Here is a 21825-nt window from a genome sequence, read left to right as displayed (position 1 = left end):
GAGGGTTAACATTCTGCACTGAAAAAAAATGCAACTACTAAATCAGTGAAATTGAGCCTGCATGGGACAGAGGCAATTCTGGTGGGCAGAGGAAAGGACTTTGAAGAACTTATTGGAATGATGCAGCAGTCTCCTTTGGCTGAAGAGTTATACCCAATATAGTCCATATATTCCTGACTGATGTTAAGCTCTAACAAAGCAGCACAGCAGTCTCCACCTTGCTTAAGACACTCCATCTCCACCTTGTTGCCAATGACTTGGGCTCGACTACAGGCTGAACCTCCCAAGTCTGGCACTCTCGGGATCTGACCAGTTCTGAACCACAGAATTTTCTGGACCATGGGTGGTCAATATTGTCCAGCAGCATTGCCAACACTTCCACTGCTTGCTAGGCTCTTAGGAGATATTTGGGGTCAATTAGAGAAAGGAACAGCACAGAAAAATGACAAACAGGACTGGTGGCTCTAAGCCAATTTTACGGGACCACAGGAAACTATGAAAAGTGGACATCCAGCTAACTAACATCATGCCAGACCACAGATGTTTCTGCAACAGAGAGTGCCAGACTAGAGAGGTTCACTCTGGATTCAAACTTTTGTCACCTCATCTGGATAACAGCAAAGCAATATGCCTGACCACAAACACTACAGTTCCTAGGAAACTCCATCCAGTACCCAACACTGCAGTGCATCTCCTTAGAGATGTGGCTGACTGCAAACACATACCCATCCTCCTTTCTCTGCGTGGTTCCCTGCAGACTATTGAGTCAAGTCTGAGGGCTCATCCATATCTCCAAGGCGCTCACTGACCTGGGCCCAGCATCTCTAAAAGGACTCAATATTCAGACAGAGCTTTTTCAAGGGCCGCTCCCAGATTGTGGAACAAATTCCCACAGGTAAGGACCATCACAAGCCCTCCATCTTCTGTTCTCAGCACCAGCTAGAGCTCTCGGACAGCTCTCATATGAACCACAGAGCAGCGTGGTGATCTAAAAATAACAAATCCGCCCAAAACAAAGCCCTCCCTCAGCACAACTCTCCACTGTACACACCTTTCTTCCCCCGCAGAGAGGAAGAAAAGAGAACAAACCACAATGGCAGAGGTGCATCATGTAGCTCCATGCCGGATAGGATGTTGCTCAGCATTTTGTGAGACTGGGTCCTTAAAGCATCCAGGGTCTGATCCAAAGCCTATTGAAGTTAACGTAAGTTTCTCCATTGGACTCCGGTGAGTTTTGCATCAGGCCCTCAATGCAATCCTATGTAAAGATTCAGTCCTGCAAGCAGTCTGTCTGAGCCCAAGCCAGCGGTGTCTTGCTATTGACTTCAGCGTCTGCTTGAAGTGGGCTCTTAGCTCTTGTTTATAGAATCATAGAATACTAAGACTGGAGGAGGCCTCAAGAGGTCATTGAGTCCAGTCCCCTGCCTTCATGGCAGGACCAAGTATTGTCTAGACCATCCCCGATAGACATTTATCTAACTTACTCTTAAATATCTCCAGAGATGGAGATTCCACAACCTCCCTGGGCAATTTATTCCAGTGTTTGACCACCCTGACAGTTAGGAACTTTTTCCTAAAGTCCAACCTAAACCTCCCTTGCTGCAGTTTAAGCCCATTGCTTCTTGTTCTATCCTCAGAGGCCAAGATGAACAAGTTTTCTCCCTCCTCCTCGTGACACCCTTTTAGATACCTGAAAACTGCTATCATGTCTCCCCTCAATCTTCTCTTTTCTAAACTAAACAAACCCAATTCTTTCAGTCTTCCTTCACAGGTCATGTTCTCTAGACCTTTAATCATTCTTGTTGCTCTTCTCTGGACCCTCTCCAATTTCTCCACATCTTTCTTGAAATGCGGTGCCCAGAACTGGACACAAGACTCCAACTGAGGCCTAACCAGCGCAGAGTAGCGCGGAAGAATGACTTCTCGTGTCTTGCTCACAACACACCTGTTCACGCCAGTGATGCCCAGAGTACTCCTTGTGTGTATGTAATGGTGCATGCCTGGAGTAAGAGAGCCTCTGCCGCGGGCTCTGAACTTGGGACTAGAGGGTAACAGAGAGCCATGCCACACTGGTGTAGGCTTCACAAGTGGGAGACTGCAGGATCGGGTGTTTAGTTTGCACTTGCTCTGGTCCTCATGTTCACACTAGGACCCGGTGAGGCATGGAGAACGAGACGTGTGCAGAGGGTACATCAGGAGTACTCAACCCTTGGACGGTTCTGCTCCTTGTGCATGAAGCTCTCAGAGAAAACACGGAAGCTCTTGGAGTTTGAGGAGCCTCTTCCTCCAGCTTTGCCCCAATGTGCTTAGTAAGAACAGAAGAGCGGCCATATTGGGTCCAACCAAAGGGCATCTAGCCCAGGCTTCTGTTTTCCTGCAGTGGCCAATGCCAGGTGCCCCCAGAGGGAGTGAACAGAACAGAGAATCATCCGGTGATCCATCCCCTGTCACCCACTCCCAGCTTCTGACAAACAGGCTAGGGCCACTATCCCTGTCCAACCTGGCTAATAACCATTGGTGGACCTATTCTCCAGGAATTTATATAGCTGTAGCCAGGAATACCCTCCTTCTATCAGGTGTGATGTAGGGAGGCTACCAGCACTAAGGAGGTTAAGTAGTGTGTAACTGACTCATTGACTAGTCGATGCATTTTTGCATCGACTATTCGATTAGTCTTTAAGGCGGTACTACCCCTTTGAAATGCCACCGTGGCGTTTCAAAGGGGCAGCGCCACACTCTAGCACGGCCGCTCGGAACCCAGGATCAGCTGGGGACTCCCCAACTGACCCCGGGCTCTGTGCAGCACTGCCCCTTTGAAACACAACCGTGGCGTTTCAAAGCAGCAGCACCACATGGAGCCCAGGTTCAGCTGGGGAGTCCCCAGCTGATCCTGGGTTCCAAGCGGCAGCGCTAGAGTGTGGCGCTGCCCCTTTGAAACGCTGCCGCTAGTCGCCTATCCGATAAGCATTTGCTTATCGGATCGTCAACTAGTCCTTAACATTCCTAATCAGCACCACGCTGGGAGGAAGAGCCGGTAAAGAGAAAACAGTCCACATGTTCCAAAAGTCTTTTCTGGGTCAGAAGACAAGAGTACATGTGCCCAGTTAGCACACACCCCCTACACTTAGATACAGAGCCCTATGGCCTTGGCTCTTCAGCAGAACTTTTTAACAGCTAAAAGCATCTTCACTTGTGCCACAAGGCCTTCCATCTGGACTTCACGTGGAATTCATCCCCATGCAGAGAGACCACATGGGGCCTGTGCATCCATACATTCCCACCCAATGAGGGTTTAAATGGTGCATGGGCCCTGGGAAGGCTCTTGGTACAGGACTCAATTTCACCATTCGTGGCTCCAAGTGTTTATCAAAGGTCCCCACGGAGACTTGAAGATCTTCCCACAAGCTCATGAATTAAGACCTTTTAAAAGGTCCGTCTGGGCCTAAAACTTTCCAAACTATTCCCCACGCATGCACATGCCCCACGAGGACAAAAGACCATTCAGTGCCTTCCAATGGGCTAATTTGGCCAATTTCCCAGCTGCAGCCGAGCGGGGTTACACCAGAGAGAAATTCCTGACTAAAAATAAATAAATAAACAACAAGTAGTTGTCACTCAAGTAGCTCAAAGGCCAATTGCAGTTCCGACCCCGGGACACAGAGAAATAGCAAGGAGTTTGGAAGAGCTGCCATTGATGTTCAAGGAGCAAAGCTATGAATGAAAGAAGAGGGTGGGGGAAGAGATCCCTCTTTATTACGTGGGAACTTCCTGAGGGACTCCCTCAACAACAGGTCAACTGACCACAATGAGCCAATCAGGAAATCCTCCTTTGGAGGACCCGAGACACAGCTGGATTCTTTCTGCATGACTCATAGGATGAATTCTTGCCCATGAGTAGCAGCAATAGTTATTTCCCTTTCATAAAAGGAGCCATCTCGTGCTCATGTAAGATGAGAGGCCATGAGTGAGAATCCCCAATAGAATTCTGTCCCGGATTTTGCAACAGCCCCGGGGGAGACTCCTCCTTACCGCAAGAGACTCCCTCCCAGGTTTTACGTCAAGTGCAGGCCAGAGTTTCATCCTGCCCTGCAGCCTTGATCAATAAGACTCAGTGATTTGATGAAAGGAGCTCCCTGAAATGCAAGATAGAACAGCGGAGTCCCGGCATTACAGAAGCTAGAAGAAAACGGTGCTTTGGTAAACAAAGACGTGTGTGTGTGCATGTGCACATGGGACAAATTTGTGGCGGTGTGTGTGCCCGTGTCTGAGTGCACACATGTCAGACCCACACCAGGCTCTGTCCAACATTTTAGGGCTTGTCTATGCTTCAGAGAACATTTGGATTAAGCGAGGAGATGAATTTAAACCACTCCACTCCATGCGTGGATAGGCAAATTGCAGAATAAGGGAGCGTCTATACTGCACCCGAAGCTCAAAACAAGTGACGCAATTTGAGCTATGCAAATTGCATCCCTTATTTTGAGTCAATTTCAAAATAGCTTATTCTGACGTCCACTCCAGCTCTCACCAGCTAACAAAACATGGTGCAAATGTGTATATGGGGGTGTGCGAAAAACCCACTGAAGAGGAATGATGTAAGTGAGGTGAATGAATGCTGGAGTTAAGCGGGCTTGCACTGAATCCATGATGTAGCTGTTCTCCTGTGCATGCACCGGGAGAATGGGAAATGCGAGATGTGGGGTAGGAGGAAAGTTGAGAGAGGGACCCCACTCTGCTACCTTCAACAGGTCCCTTATCCTGCTTTCCAAACGCGGGCTCCAACTCCATCCCTGGGGCAGCCTGTGTAGGCTGTCCAGACACAGGGTGGTGAGTTTGAGTCCTGCTTCCTCTCCGCCCACCCAGGCAGCCACTGGACAGCCATCACCGGTTGCATAAGGGACCCTTCAAAGGTAGGGAGGTGGGGTGGGCTCTGGAGTCACCTAGTGGATACAGAATTTCCCCAGAGAGCACAGGGAAGTGAGCTTGAGTCCCTCTCCCAACCTTCCTCCTATCCCATGTCTCGCATTTCCCATTCTCTGGGCGCATACGCAGGGGAGCAGCTACATCATGGATTCAGTGCGATCTTGCTTAACTCTAGCATTCTTTCACCCCGCTTACATCCTTCCTCTTCAGTGGGTTTTTCGCACACCCCTATAAACACATTTGCACAATGTTTTGCTAACTGGTAAGAGCTGGAATGGAGAACTTGTATCCCATTCGAATGTCTCTTGCACTGGAACAAACTAGCAAAAACTCCCTTCATGTCATTGGGGCTATGGCAGGGCTACTCAACTTTGGAAGCTCCAAGGCCCACACTGATACAGCACATGCCGAGGGCTGCAACTTAAGAGTGGCTGCACAGACATGTAAATGTATATGCAAATAGCTTCTCTCACACTGATGGGCATGAATACAAAGATTAAGTAACGCAAGGCTACATAACACACAGGTCCCATTTAAGTCAGTTCTGCAGATATTAATAAAATGCAACATTGACCCGATTTCTACCCACATGACAGCACTTTTAATGAGCAATGACAGTCCAGGAATTTAACTACTAAAACACATTTCAACAGAAGATCATTAGTTCGACTCCTTTTTTGTTTTGGCTCCCACCTGCGGGCCGCGAGTTGAACCGCATGTTAACCCAAACCGTACCGCAGGCCACAAACCAACGGGCCGTGGGACACGTGCAGCACTGGGCTATGGCAATGGAAAACCATTGCAGGCAAGACCTGAATCAGGCTCCTGGTCTTCATAGCTGTCTAAAATATCACTGTTGGCACACTACAAATAACAATTCATATTTAGGATAATTAAATGATCCTCCACAAGATCCCAAATTAATATTAAGCTTAAGCACCTTAATTTTATTTTTAGTCAAGAGATCCAATTTATTTCAAGGCGCTTCTCCAGACTCCCCCATGCCCTCCCTTCCTTAAACTTTTGTCCCTATTTTCCGGTTTTAGGTTGTAAACTGTTCAGGGCAAGGAATGTGTCTTGTGAATTTATGGGCTGTACTAATGATTACTGCTAACAGCCTTCCTGTGGTCAAACAAGGCTGTTCAAGTACAAAGCCATTATGTCTGCAAGGTCCATCCAATGGAACAAGGACGTCTCCTCCTTGGAAGGATATTTCTCTTGTCTCCAAGGTCCCTAGGTCTTGTCTCCAAGGATGCTTGGTTTTGTTTTTTCCTTCCTTTGCCTTGGGACTCAACACCCATAGCAGATCATGTTTCAACAGCTGGGCCATCGTGCAACTGGAAAGCTGCCCATCAAAGCTGCCTCAATGCATGCTTATTTAAGAGCTGTGCCAAGCACTGAAGTCACTGGAATCACAATATAGGGCTCTCGTTGGCTTCCCTTACTCCTTATAACTGCCAGGAGTACTGGTGCCGGCCGGAGCCTCCCTCAGCATTCAATTTAGCAGGTCTGCCTAGACCTGCTAAATCGAACTCCAGAAGATCAATCTCCAACGCGGTAAGTTTAGACATGGCTTGAGATGTCGGAGTGACTAACATCTGCCACTTGAAGGGTCTCACCCTGGTGATGGACCCCAATGTAGAATACAAAGTACTCTCACCAAAGTTGGCTTTCTAGATTGTTGATATTTTTTTCACCCTGGCAGATGATTGCTTCTGGTTTGAAAAAAGATGGCAATAATAATAACGATAATATAATCTGCATAACATACCTTCCATTCGGGGCTGGTGATGAGGGGGAAAGGGTGGGGAAGAGAGGCAACTGCCCTGGTGCCCAGTGATTTAAATGGACCTGGAGTTCCTGGACATTACTTTTGCTACCTTGGCCACAGCAGCGGCCAGCGCCCCCAAGCTCTTTAAATCGCTGCCAGAGCCCTTGGCTGAAGGGCTGGTGAGAAGGAGCTGGCCCCCAGTCCTGCCCCTTCTGGGGCCCCAGAGCAGGGTCCCCTCCCCACACCTGGCAAAGTCTGTTCTCTGCCCTGCTTACATTTGTGAATCACAAAGCACTTCATACACATCAACAAGGAGTACGTTTTTCCACCGTGAGGGTAATTAACCACTGCCACAATTTTACCAAGGATCAGGATGGAGTTTCCATCACTGGCCATTTCTAACCCAAGATTCAATGTGTGTCCAAAAGTAATTATTTGGGGGAAGCGCTCAGGCCTGTGCTATACAGAAGGGCCAACTAGATGACCACAGTGGCCCCTTCTGGTGTTGCAATTTCCGGATTACTCGGCTCTCACATTCCCTCCCTTGTGGTTCACGAGGAAGGTAAAAAACAAACAGCCTCCCCGCAGCCATTATGCAAGTGGATAAAATGAAGCACTCGGGGACTGTGGCTGGGATTTTGAATTCAGTGGGAGGCATGTGTCTAACCCCTTAGCACACTTTGGAAATCCCAGTTGGGGTGGCGTGGCCACATCGTGAATGAATGGCAGACTCAAAAATGGACTCCCGAGTCCCATTCCTAATCCTCTATACCCACTCTAGGGCTCTGTCTACACTCGTGGCTTCTTGCGCAAGAACATCTTGTGCAAGACTTCTTGTGCAAGAAGTCTTGCACAAGAAAACGTCTACATTGCCATGTGCGAGCTGTGCTTTTGCACAAGAGCGCCCATGGCAGTGTGGATGCTCTCTCGCACAAGAAAGCTCTGATGGCCATTTTAACCATAGGGCTTTCTTGCACAAGAAATCCTTGCCGAGCGTCCACACTGCCTGCTTGCGCAAGAGCTCCTGCGCAAGAGGGTTTACACTTGTTAAAAAAGAGCGTAGCTCTTGCGCAAGAAGCCCTCTCTTACCACACTGTACAGTAAATTTCCTTGCGCAAGAGCGGGCGGGCAGTGTGGACGTTCTGCAGATACTTGCGCAAGAAGAGGCGAGTGTAGACATAGCTTAGGGGTATGTCTAGACTGCATCCCTCTGGCGGCAGAGGGATTCAGATTAGGCAGGTCGACATTGCAAATGAGGCAAGGATTTTAATATCCCGTGCCTAATTTGCATAAAAATGGCCACCGCGTTTTGCCGACTCAGCACTTTGTCTGCAAAAAGCAGCAGTCTAGAGGGGGATCGGTAGAGAAAGAAAGCCTTTTTCGACAGATCCCTTATGCCCCCTAGGGCACTTGTTGGCTCTGTTCTTAAATGATTGCTTCATTTGATACTGGTCTACAATATCTCTGGAAACACACATAATGAATTAAATAACTATGGGTCCCAGAGCAGCCAATAATGTAGTAGGGAAAAATAACTCCATCCCTTGCAAAAATTCTAAGCTCTGTGTGATCAAAGTATTTATCTTTTCTGGGTTTGTTTTTTAAATCTATGCCAGAAATTTTCTTAGCTACATAGGAGATTTAGACACACTGTGCCCCCTTGACATAAATAAATATAGGGCATTCATATCTCCTACGTGGCTTTGGAAAAACCTCTGCTTAACAATCTATGGATAATTAGCATGCTAAGCGGACAGTTAGACAAACAGGTCCTTTCTGTCTAAAGACAAATCTTTTGAAAGTGCTGGCAGGTGTCTCATCCAACAGGAAGGAATGGGTATCCGATGGGAAAAATGATCTTTTGATATATTTACTGTTATTGCTCAGAGTACCTGAAATCTTCAAACAGACTCAACACACACAAATATTCATTGAAATGTTATGCTTTACGGACGAGCACCCAGTGAAATCAAGAAGAATTTTTCTATGCACTTTAACGGGAGATGTATCAGGCCCTCTGTGAACGGATGTCCCTATCACTAACATTCAACTTGTGAGCCAGGAAGTATACTTTAACTCTGGACAAAGATCAAAGTGAGGTGGCAGAGGAGAGAGACAGCGGTAGGAAATAAATTGCCAAATCATCTATTTTTAAAAACCGACTGAAGAGCTGTTTCCTGGAGAGTCTGCTCCTACAGATTTATTTCTCAAACCCAGACATCAACCTTGGATTAGCTGAGCCATGTGTCTATAAATGGGGACTTTCACTAAGGCAGAGGTTTTGGAGTAAATATGCCACATATGTGCATTTTCCTGATTCACATCTTTTTTTTATGCCACTGCCTCCCTCTTATAATTTTTTTTTCAAAGAGGCTGTGAGGACATATGCACCGGTTCTTCAAATCGATAGCCAGAAGTCATACAGGGTGAGGAAGTTTTGAGGCAGGAACTCTACAGTGAAGAGTAGAAAGGGCTAGCTTAGGGATAAGACTGATTTCCTTATCCCAATAAAGCTCCTTATTCAGCCTCAGATGAAAGCTCTCAGTTTCGAGATTCCTTGCCATTGTCACATGACAAAAGCTAATTCTACTTTTGTTTATTTGCAGGACTTCAAACTTTCCCCGACATTCCCAAATGTCACTTACTAACACACGAGAAGATTTACCCGGCATTGCTCAGCTCCTTAACTCAATTCATTTTTGTTTGGGGGAAAATAAAATGAAAATGGATGGGCTTGGACAGGGGAGGAGGGGTTCGGTATGCCGGCAGGCCAAGGAAGAGAGGACAACCCCACCCCTCTCACCACAGCCCTCTCTCCATGGCTGCTGCAGCTCCAGCAGGCACAGCTGGGGAAGGGGTGCAAGTCCCCCGGCTGGGGCAGGTCCAGGTTCATCTGCCCCCCCCTGTGCTCCGCAGCCAGAGTGAGGAATGCAGCAAACTATGCACTTTCCCCTCGCTCCCTGATGAAGTGGAACAGCCAGCAATGTTCTTGTATGAATGGAGAAGGCTTCATCCCCCTCCTGCCCTCCCTAATGGGCACCTGAGGGGGTGGGAGGTTTAGGGTTGAGGCAGTCCCAGAAGGGTCGGGGGGCACACCTCGAGCCAGCCCCTTTCACCTGCCTGGAGATTCAGTATCTTTTCTCTATGGTTTGAGAAGCAATCCCATTCCAGGCACATCCCATTTTCCTGGCACAACCACACCCTGACTTGAGGTATAATCAGAGGAAGTTGTATATCAGATTTGGTGAACCTCGCTCTTGAAAAAAGAGACAGTAACTATGGAATATTACATGGAATGCCCTATATCAGACAGGATGGGTCCTAGTATGGACCCCACTAGTTACCTCTCTCCATTCTGAAAACTGACCATTTATTCCTACCCTTTGTTTTCTGTCTTTTAACCAGTTATATGCACCATACAGAGAGAGAAACCTTGCCAACCCTCCACAGTTGCCCTGGAGTCTCCCGGTATCAGCCTGTAGCACTCGGTGACTGCTGAAAGCAAACCAAGTGATTTTAATGGGCTATTTTAAGAAAATGACATTACATCTTATTGAGGGGAAAAAAATCTCCCAGAAAAATCTCCCGGAACAGCGTCAGTCAGAGTTGGCAGCCCTGAATACCATCCACAACACATCCTATGATGCTTCAAGCAATGGGTTATGCCCGGTTAATAAGGCACGTTGGATTTTGACCAGTCCCGGGGCAGAAATGTGCTTTACACCATCTTCGGGACTTTCCAGCAAGCTACGGGATTCCTACAAAGCCATGTTTCTGTGGTGGCTGAATGTAGGCCCGCCACTGGGGAGAAGGAGCAGAAAAGAGGATAGTTGCCCCAGGACCCAGGAATTTATGCTTCTGTGGCGGCAGCTGGACCTCGGCCTCCTTTGAACAGTTGCCAGAGCAACATGCCACGTGGCTCTAAAGGCTGGAGGGGGGAGCACATGCTGTGGACTGGGTGGCATTGAGGGTTGGTTGCCCCCGGGCCTGCCCCTTCCACCTGAGGCCCCGACCCTTCAGGGGATGTAAACCTGAACCCCCCTGCACTTGCTCTGGGGGCCTGCAGTGTGTCGGCCCCTCTAACTGAATAAACCTCTTTTATCCTCCACGTGCCGATAATCCCTGTGCCACAAACTGGGAATCTGAGCTCACTGCCGCAGCATCCTTTGTGAGTGCGCATACCCGCTTGGCACCTTTCCTGTCTCACATCTGGGGCCCTGGCCCACGCTACAGGGGTACGAAACTGAAGAAAACGGGAGCCCCATTTATCGACTGATGCCGAAACTTAATGGACACATACCTGAGGTAACCACACTCTCACTGCACCAGGACCTGTCCAAGTGACCCGGACGCACCGTGCCAATCTAATGATTAGCTCCCATGTCTTTGTGGGTTAAAAAGAAAACCGCTAAGGGAGAGCTTTGGGTCTCTTTAAACGAGAAGGATCAGGCCTTTTTCCATAGTAAGGATTCATATTCCCTGTGCAGTCCCCTTCTAATGGTTCAAACCGAGCCATTATTTCTGCATGCCCTAAGCGTGAGGGGAAATACTTTTGTTGATAGGATGAATCTTGATATTCAAGAGCTTTTCATCTGGCAGGAATCTGCGTTGTAGATCTAAAGGATCATTTATAGCCAAAGTGACTCACCTGCCTTCAAACCTCGAGAAGGAGAAATCAGCTCAAAAGAGAAGTGTCCCATACTGCTGGCTAAAAGGCCCTGATTACTTGCCGCACAGGACTGACAATTCCTAAGCCCGTTTTGTGGCGAAGGAGCAAGGCGCCACAACCCGGAGATGAAAGAGGCTCTCTCCAATCCCATGGTGAGTGTTTATCCATGGGTCTTTACGGCCAAGGAGAAAATAACGATGCAAGATAATAATGCTGCATACTGAGCACGCTGAATTTCCATAGACTTTTTGTGGCATCAAGGTAGCTGGCAGAATTGACCCTTTGGTGATGGCATTGATGCAGTATCCAATGCAAGATGCCGTTCTAAGTGACAATGGGGAGGAGACGATGGCAAAGAGGCAGCATTATAGGGAAGGGGTTGAGAAAAGCCTTCACTCTGGTTTGGGAACTATGGGTCCATTGAATGCTAGTGAGCTGACTCAGATGCAGCCGTGTTAACTTCTGCAGTAGGGATACGAATGGGTAATCAGTAATTACCCAGTAAGCATCACCCTTACCAAGAGATGCTTACCTGGTACCAGTTAACCCGCACTCAAGAGTACTCCCTAGCCCTGTGGGGGTTAGGAGCCAGCAGCCCCATACAAGGGGGGAGCTGGGAGCAGAAGCTGGCTACCCCATATGCAGGGAGAGCGGAGGCAGGAATGAAAGCCCCGTGCATGGGGGGGACAGGAGCCAGCAACCCCACAGGCTGGGGGTTGCTCTAGCTAAGCTGGAGCAGTCCCTGCCCTGGGATTCCTCTTAACTAATTAAACCGAAGGTTTAAACGGTTAACTGATGAGATTTTACATCCCCCTTCTGCATGGGACATGCATTACTGGAGCTTTAAAAAAGAAAAAAGTGATCCTTAGAGTTCTGTTCCAAGGTGGCATGATTCTCCCCCTCCTCGACAAATAATGAGAGTACAATGCACGTTTTCCATTGGACATCAGAACGATCACCTGACATCCATTCCCAACGAACAGAGTCATATTTCTCCTGGTATAACCACTCCTATCCTTTTCAACTGGAAAAATATTAAAGTGTCCGAACTGGCCAGCAACTAAGAATATTATTTTCTTAGCTCATTCGAGACAAATGTAAACACCCAAGGGGAGAAGCAACAGATGGTAACAAAATATTTCATCGTTTCCAGCATTTTTGTTTCTTTTCAAAGGCCAGGCTGTGCATTCTTATTACACTTTTCTCCACCACTAAAGGAAATGGCTGTTTCCAAAACTATTTGCCCAGAAACCTGATTCGCTTTTATGAGGATCTGTAAAAATAAAGAGACTCCAACTTTGTCTGTCAGTTAAATTTAATGTGACACTGCTTGTAAAAGAACAGGGCTAACGGCTTGGAAAGAAATCGCTGAGACCAGACCAGTTCATGTCCCTTATGGCACAGCCTCTGGAATAAATCAACGCGTGCAAATAATTTTCTTTTCGTTAGGTTTCTTTTCCCCGTGGAATAGCAGAGGTGTGTTTGTTCCCGAGTAGGGGAAAGGAAAAAGGAACTTTCCCATACAACTGGGACTAAATGAAAGGGGAAAGAACTTAACTGGAGTCGGCAGGAAGTTAACCAGACTTGAGACATTGCCTTTAATGGACCACATCTGGCTCCTCCCACATTTGAGTAATCCAATATCATACCAGGAAGCTCGCTGGGAAAATTCAAGACCCTTCACTCCAAAGAGAGATGCTACTCAGAACAGCAAGTTTCCCATACACTGACAGTTACAGAAGCATGGAGTCTCCCTGTGAGTAATTAGATGGGAATACCTCCATCTTCCTGGCCCAAATCTCCCTGAAGTCATTGGGTAGTTTCCCTAAAAGCACTCCAAAGAGTACAGACACTGGCGGTACATCTAAACTGCTATGGTATTACTGAAACACATCCCTGGCTAATGATACTGCAACAGGACTGCAAAAACCTTGTCTTTTTTTAACTGAAATATTTGAAATTGACAACGATTTAGCAGTACAATGGCCACCAATGTTCCATCGGAGGAAATTACTGCTTTAAAAGGGAATGGTCCCAGAAAAAAACTCTTTCCTCTAAATGTGACCTGGACACCAGAGCCGGTCCCTATCAGTCAAAGACAATCACTTCAGGTATAATACAACAGATTTGCTCTGCAATATATCCTCTGGGAGTAGCTCTGTGGTGATCATTGGTTTATTCCACCACTGAAGTTCAGATGTTTATCTTTCCATATGTAAAATATTGGCTCTCTCCCCTAAGAACATTCTTCTTGCAATTTTTGTCCAAGTGCCATCCCTCCTTTATATAATAGGGACTCTTTGGTTAGAAAGAAGTACCTTGAAATGGCAATAATTGATAATTACTCTGTTATAGTCTGAATCCCCCATGACTTGTCTGGGTAAGACACACACAATCTGCCAAGCAGCAGTTGGGCTTCCAAAAGAACTTATGCAAACTCCAGAATTAAAGCTGACACTCAGGCTGTATTAAATGCTTTTGCTCGGCAGTAGCACTGGAATCTCCTAGTTTGACATTAGCTTCCCACATTCAGCTGACCCCAGCTGTCTTGCAAAACTCCAGCATGGTTCCTATTTTGACTTTTAAAATCACCAGAGTGGCTTTGCCCTCAATCCTCCTCCTCCTCTTATTCTTCCTCCTAAAGAATTGTTAAAGGAAATCTGAAATAAATACTGATCTTTAGTACTCAGTCTACAGATATTTGCCAGTAACTTTTCCAGCCTCTGTAGAGTTAAGCTATTCTAAGTTCAAAGAACTTTGAGGGTAGACTCATCAGCATTCATCTATCCTGCCTATGCATTCCAGAATTAATAATTGTGAAAGCCAGGACTAAACAACAAAAAAAACCCTCTTCTCAAAAAGGTATGTAACAAAATCAAAGAATTGTTTCTCTTTTCTATAATATAAAAAAGTGACATTTGGGGCTATTCCTGGTTTTGTCCCAACTGTTGTGTTTTTAATTTCTCTTCTACCAAACCCAAGCAACAATGATTTGGGGAGGGGGGGGAAATGCAACATTGATTTAACAAAAGTATAGGCAGTGTACAATAGAGGGCGTACGCTTTCTAAACTTCCAAAAAAAAAAAGTTAGCAAAGCTTTTTTGCACTGAGGTCTCTTGCTTTGATCCAGGAGAGCAGAGGCTTGATTATTTCTTGACAAATGTTTGCACTCTCCCAGCAGAAACTATGCAAAGAAGAGACGCTTGCAATTAATTCAACATATCTGTATACTGCAACAACCAAAGCCACTCAATCATTTCTATTCCTTTTTTAAAAGTGTGCCTGGAAACTGGCAGATCTGTTTTGTTTTTTTTTTTGAGGGGGGGAGTATTGTGTTTTAAGATTTCTCCCTTTTATGGGCCCCTTGACAAATGGCATTCACAGGACTTAGGCAGCTAAAACTTTTTTTTTTTTTTTTTTTTTTTTTTTTTTTTTTGGAATGCATTGGGTAAGAAAAGACAAATGTTTTGCAAAGCACAATGGAAAGCAAGCTTTTCTCTCTCTCTTTTTCTGAGGTCTGCTCACCCCTATATTTGCTCCAAACATAGATGACATGCACATTAGGCAACAGCAATCATGTTTTAACAAGGCTAAGTTAAATAAGGGAAGGAGAAAGCTATTTTTGTAGCCTGAAGGCAACTCTTTTCTTTCCCAAGGACACAAAGAAGGCATATAAACAAAAGTGCCTTACCTGCTTTGCTCTGAGAAATTGCATAGAGTAGAAAAATTGCTATCGTTTTGGTCCTTATCCAACTTCTTCTTTTCCACCTGGTGTGTGTATCCATGGTCCACAATAAAAGGGGGATCAGCTTTGGAGGCTTGAGCAAAATGCTCACCCAACCTGAGGTCGGGGGTAGAAAAAAAAATCACAGGAACAGACTCAGACCCCCCGCCCCCAAAAGGAGAAACTTTTCATAAAGCCATGAGCTGGAAGTTTGTTTCTGTTTGGTATGAACTTAGGATGCGGGGAACTTTTTCTGGTGTGACTGTGGTTTTGTTTTGGCTTCTTTTGCTTTCTTGGGGGAGCAAGTCTTTCTTCGCTCCCCTCCTGCCTCTCCTCCTCTAGGTCTGATTCTTCTCGGGCTCTCCTCTCAGGCTTGTCCCCCTTCCCCTGACTCACCGAGGAGTGAAAAGTTTTTTTTCTTCCCTTCTTCTTTTAAAGCAGATGCCAGAGATTGTCAATCGAGAGCCCATGCAGCAAATCAGAGTTTAGGAGCCTGCAAGAGCTCGGCCCCCTTCGACTGGAGTCCAGGAGACACGGGGGAGGGAGGGAAAGAAGTTTTTAAAAAGGAGAGAGGGGGGAAAAATTGAATGTGTGGCACAGGGAGATTTCCCCCCGTCCCTTCCCTCTAGCAGCCTTGATTGCTTTCCCAGTCTCTTTGCTCCAACCAGACCCGAGAGCTGTCCCAGCGGCAAGTTTGAATGCAGCCGGAGAGGGGAAAGCGAGCGGCTGCAAACAACTTTCTTGCTATTTTGTGTTTGCTGGCAGTGACGGCGGGCGCCGTGCGAGGAGTTTGCAAAACCTGGCCGGGCCGTGCAGAGAAGCAACTTGGCTGCAGGAGTGGGGTTTTCGCCCCCGGCACCCCGAGTCCAAAGGCCGGTTAAAGGAACTCTGCAAGTTTTGCTGTAGGTTTGGGAGGGGGCTGGGGGGGTCTTTTCTTGAGTCTTTGATGCCTTGGAAGGCGCCTTGTGTGCTTCTTGGGTCTTGAGCAATAAGGACCAAAGTTGCAAACGCACCCTCCAAAAGCAGCCTTAGATGTCAAAGACTGGGGAGCACCAGGTGAACGGGGCGTGGGAGGAAGGGGCGTGGGGGAAGTTAATGGGGACATTAGAGAAAGTGAAACAAAATGCAGGACTATGCAGCACTTTAAGGACTAACAAGGTGGTTTATTAGGTGATGAGCTTTCGTGGGCCAGACCCACTTCCTCAGATCAAATAGTGGAAGAAAATTGTCACAAATAAATAAATAAATAAATATACCAAAGGATACAATTGTATCCTTTGGTATATATGATTGTGACTATTTTCTTCCACTATTTGATCTGAGGAAGTGGGTCTGGCCCACGAAAGCTCATCACCTAATAAACCATCTTGTTAGTCTTTAAAGTGCTACATAGTCCTGTCTTTTGTTTCAGCTGCACCAGACTAACACGGCTACATTTCTATCACTATTAGAGAAAGTGGGTGGGATAATTTCTTTTATGGAACCCACTCAGGGCCGGCCCACAACATTTTGGCACCTGAGGCCGGGAGCTCAAATGATGCCCCCTCGCGTGAGCCATAACTTTGAAAGGTCTCAGTTCTGTCTCCTTCCCGTTCTACTCCTCTCATGGCACTGCTCTGCTACCTACATATGCACCAGCAGCAGACACACTTTTCTACACTCTGGGTCCTAGTGGCGCCCCCTACAGACTGGCACCTGAGTTTGCTTCATGCTAGGGCCAGCCCTGAACCCACTTGTGCTGGGGGAAGAGATCTGCTTCCCAACTACACTGGGATCTAGGGCAGTTACACTGGGATCTAGGGCAGTTTGACTATCATTGAAAGGTGGAATGCCAGAACCGGAAGGGACTCTGAGAGGTCAAGGCCAGACCCCTGCACTCCGGGCAGGACCTAGCACCGTCTGACCAGTGTTTCAACCTTTTTTTTATAAAGCACCCCTTAAAAAATTATAAGTACCCCCAGTACCTACAGTTTTCAGACACTACATTTTTTCTACTGTTGCAACACGTTTAATAAAACAACTTAATCGTAGCTGGGCAGGCGATGAAATTCATGAGTGTAAAAAGTACAAAAATAATAAAATTCTGTAAAACGTAAAGCAAAAATTCAGTTTTCTCCAAGTTTCAGTTGTGTTGACGTATTCCCCGGACTTCTCTTGAGTACTCCTAAGGGTACTTGTACCACTGGTTCAGAAACACTGATCTAGCCCAAGGGTGAGCCAAGACCCGCCCACAGGCCAGATCTCATCCACCAGGTTGGCCATATTTACTGAGCCTCTTCAGGTCTGGAGATCACAGCTCTGGATAGATCGCTGTTCCGGGCCAGTGGGAGCGGCGATACCCATACCTGCGGAGGCACAGATAAATATAGTGGTAGCAGCCCACCAGGGTCTAACTCTGTTGAGCCGCTGCTGTTTTATTGCCCTCCCAATCTAGATCAGTGGTTCCCAACCGTTTTTGTACCGTGGACTGGCAAACCCATTCACAAACTTTTGGTGGACTGGCAATATTTTATTTGTGTATTTGCATATTCTTTATGCAAATAATGAATGTGAAGATATGCAAATAAAATGTTACCAATCTGCCACGGGGCAACCGTAAACAGCCGGCTTCAGCTCTGGCAGCTGCCATGGCCTGGCAGCCAGTGGTTCACAGCCCGGCACTGGTCTGCACGTTGGTGGTTCAGAACCATTGATCTAGATCATCCCTGGTGTTTGTCTAAGCTTCTCTTAATATTTCCATTGGTGGAGAATCTACAGTTTCCCGAGGCAATTTATCCTAGTGCTTAACCACCCTGGCAGGTAGGAAGTTTTTCCTAATGTCCAACCTAAACCTCCCTCCCTGCAATTTAAGCCCATTGCTTCTTATCATCAGAAGTTAAAAATAATTTTTCTCCCTACTTCTTGTAACACCCTTTTAGGGTACTTGAAAGCCATTATGTCCCCTCTCAGTCTTCTCTTTTCCAAACTAAACAAACCCACTCCCTCATAGCTCATGTTTTCTAGACTTTTAATCATTTTTGTTGCTCTGGACCATCTCCAATTTCCTGAAATGTGGTGTCCAGAACTGGATACAATACTCCAACTGAGGCCTAATCAGCGCAGAGTAGAGCGGAAAAACGACTTCTCGTGTCTTGCTCACAACACTCCTGTTAATGCATCCCAGACTGATGTTTGCTTTTTTACAACAGTGTCACACTGTTGACTCATATTTTGCTTGTGGTCCAGTATGGCCCCTAGATCCCTTTCTACAGCACTCCTTCCGAGACATCCCACAGAAGCTGGTCCAGTAAAAGATATGGCCTAGCCCACCGTGTCACTTGTAAGACCATGGGCCCAATGTGGCCACAATAGCCCTGCAAACAACAAATTGGGAAATGGTTATGACCACCCTAACATTGAATAGATCGATGAGCATGTGAAAACTCCACTGCCAAGTTCAGGGCGATCAGAAGCGCATTGGAAAATGGACCTAGAAAAAAGTTTGAAAAGCTGTTACGTGTGGTAAAACTTTTACATGCTCTTAAGGCAACACTAGTTACAGTTTGTAACTGTATCCAATACAGGGTTCCTCCATTCCACTGCTGCTCGGATTCACGGCTGTACCGTACACCTCGGTTGTGTGTATGCCCACTGGGCAAACTCCTGGTTCCATTGAAATCAGTGTTCCAACTCCCATTGCTGTCAGTGGAACCAAGATTTCCCCCATGGATCCTGGGACTGATCTTTTGGGAGATCTCACCATATCCTCTGTCATTCCTAAGCTTCTCAACTGTGCTGGCTGCTGGCCAGCTTTACGGCTTGCAATATCCTCTGGCAAACCTCCCACTGATTTGCAGGAGTGTGGACGATGGGATTTGACCCTTCTGAACTGGACTCGCACCTTGCTTCTCTAACCGGGTATTAGTGCTGTCCTCAACGGCTGTAATTACGCAATACTGCCTTGCTGCTCTGCAGTTTATGATTGGAGTTGGTCCAGTCTGCGGTCATTTGGCTGTTGGTCAGTCTACACTACATTCAGTTCTGTCGACAAAGCAAGCTGCTTTGTCGACATGGTAGTGTAGACGCAAAGGACAGTTTACATGCAATAACACCTTCTGTCGACAGAAACTCTGTCGACAGAAGGCGTTATGCCTCGTAAAATGAGGTTTACCAGCGTCGACAAATCTGCTGAGTTCTGTCGACGTTATGTCGACAGAACTCAGCTGTAGTGTGGACGCAGGTATAGTTTTGTCGACAAAAGTCCACTTTTGTCGACAAAACCCTGTAGTCTAGACACACCCCTAACGTCTGTGCCTCAGTTTACCCATTGGGGCCGTGACAACGAAAATGAAGGCATGAGGAGAGGTTTTGCGGCTTAGTGTTTGTAAAGCTCCCCAAGAGACTGGCGTAGAAGGACATGGGCAGTGCCATGTAATATTACTGATCCGCGCCAGCACTACAGGCAGAAAACTCACCAATGTATGAGGCAAAGAATGAGGAGGCAGTGGTCCAGAACTTTGGTGCTCTGGTGGCTAAAAAGCCTCTCAGCGGTGTGGTCTAATCAGCAATCATGAGAGCCCGAGGGCTGCAGGCTCAAAGTGTCCCACCCCGCTGTGCTAGGAGGAGCCACTGACTCCCAGAAGAACCCTGGGCAAATCACTTGACCTTCTGGTGCTCTGAGTCAAGCCAGCTGAAAACAGATCCCCCGCTGGCAAACAGCTGCGGTGGGTATCCCAATTACGCTTTAATCTGGACAAAAATATCATACGCCCCTCTGCCACGCAAAGCAAAACAACCCGCCTGCTAGCACCTGGCCGTAGCTCCTTGTGTGGGCTGGGGGGGGATCATTCTGAAACAGGGCAATCTGGTTTCTTTTCTCTCCGTGCAAGAAGGATGGGCCATCTCCCCTCCTACCCGCAAGGCGTCTTCTCCCAAGGGACCAGAAAGCGCTGATTCCTTCCGGGGCAGAGATTTAGGCTCCCCAACCTGCCAGAGCCTCTCAACTGCTCATGAGAACCTGTGCACGCGTCCTGCCTCCCTCTCCTGGCTCTGGAGACCCCCTAGCTCAGTGGTCACCAATCAGGAGATCAGGATCGACTGGGAGATCTTGGAGCCTCTGACAGGGGATCCTGACTGGTTTGGCCAAGAGGCTGTCAAGTGCCAGCCCTTCAGCTGCCCTTCCCCCCACGGCTGCGCATCTCCTGCCCTTTGCCTTGGCGCTGCCCCCTCCCCTCCCCCCGGAGCCTCGTGTTTGCTGTACGGGGCAGGGGAGAGAGAAGAGGGGCACTGATGTCAAAGTGACCCCCTCCCACCCTGTATCCTAGCTCCACAACAGGACTCGGCCTGGAGTTTGCTGGCTGCTTTTGGGAGCACTGCAGGACCAGGACAGGGGTGAGCCTTCCTTAGCCCCACTGCACCACCACCCAGGAGCCACCTGAGGTCAGCAGTGTCCGGTCGGAGCCCACACCCTACCCCAGTCATGAACCCCCTCCTGCACCCCAAGCCTCTGCCCTAGCCCTGAGCACTCATCACCCAAACATCCTCCCAGAGCCTGCCCCTAGATCCCCCTCCAACATCCCCACTGCCTGCCCCAAGCTCAGCTCAGAGCCCCTCTCGTACTCCAAATCCCTTAATCCAAGACCAGCGCCTGAACCCCAACCCTCTGCCCCTGCCTGGTGAAAGTGAGGGAGGATGGGGGAGGGAGGATGGAGTCAGCAGGGGTGGGGTCTCGGAGAAGGGGCACAAAGGAGACGGGGCAACGGTATTTGGGTTTGAGGTAGATCTTGGGTTGCTCCTACATTAAAAAAGTGATCTTGTGCTTAAAAAGGTTGGAGACCCCTGCTCTAGCCCCTGGGCCTTATGCTGGGTCCACACTGGCTAGTCCTCCTGAAGAGTCTTTAGGGAGGAGACATTGGAGAAGATGCTACTGCAGAGCGGGGGTGAGGAGACTAAGGCCCAGGGGCCGGATGTAGCCCCCAGCTTGCCTGGATCCCGCTCCCAAGGCTCAGGACTCCTCCCCAGCATCGGGGAGCCCAGCGTGGGGCTGGAGCACACAAAATCTACACGGCTGCCCCCTGCCCCAGGCTGTGGCGTGTGAGGGGAACGTGGTTCCCCACCCCTGCTGTGGAGAGCTCAGTGGCATAGTGGGGGGGGGGGGGCAGTTGCCCCCAGGCGCCACGCTAGGTAAGGTGCCAATTTAATCCCCCTCTGCTCCCCCTGTCGTCCCTCGGCTAGCCTGCTCCTCCTCTGCCCACTGCTGCCGGCTGGAGCCTCCTCCCCACCTCTCTGCCCCCAGCCCAACCCTCCTCCATCACTGACAGCATGTTTGTGTGTGCAGAGGCCCAGCCCCAAATTGGAGGGGGCAGGGGAAGATGCAGTACTAGCTTCCGCCCCCTAGCCCCCAGGATCAGGCTCAGCCAGGCGCCTGGTTTGGGGCCCCGCCACAGCAGGGGTGGGTGGCGCAAATTTTGTCTTTGCCCCCAGGCCCATAACAGCCTTCCAGCAGGAGCGGGGGGGGGGAGGGGAGAGGGACACCTAATTTTAAAAGGGAGATGGTAAATTTATGAATGGGATTATATATGAATTTATGAATAGGATTATGTGTGGAGATGGCACATTTCAAGAATGGGATTATATGATGGGCTTGCCTGTCATAGCAGGGGATTGGAGCTGTTCACCCCACAGGGTCCTTCCACTCCAGTCTTATGGCCTCAGTTCCTGTGAAAGAAAGTGACAGGACTGAGATGGACACAGAGCTGT

At 48.1% G+C, this 21825-nt stretch overlaps 1 protein-coding gene across 2 annotated transcripts in view; it reads right to left on the bottom strand.

Moving 5' to 3' along the window:
• The window catches only part of COL5A1 (collagen type V alpha 1 chain), a 317689-nt gene extending 302011 nt beyond the window's left edge, over positions 1-15678 (bottom strand). Inside the window, exon 1 of one of the 2 annotated variants that reach the window (XM_075905279.2) lies at positions 15055-15678. In XM_075905279.2, the coding sequence (XP_075761394.1) occupies positions 15055-15148 (94 nt within the window). In that variant the 5' untranslated portion in view covers positions 15149-15678. The remainder of the gene's footprint in view (positions 1-15054) is intronic. The other variant, XM_075905278.2, reaches the window with a different exon arrangement.
• Between the last annotated feature and the right edge of the window lie 6147 nt (positions 15679-21825).

Source organism: Pelodiscus sinensis, chromosome 23 (assembly GCF_052426305.1).
Source record: "Pelodiscus sinensis isolate ZL-2025 chromosome 23, ASM5242630v1, whole genome shotgun sequence".
NCBI classification, from domain to species: Eukaryota; Metazoa; Chordata; order Testudines; family Trionychidae; genus Pelodiscus; species Pelodiscus sinensis.
Note: the sequence above shows the minus strand (reverse complement) of the source record. Positions and strands in the feature narration are given on the sequence as shown.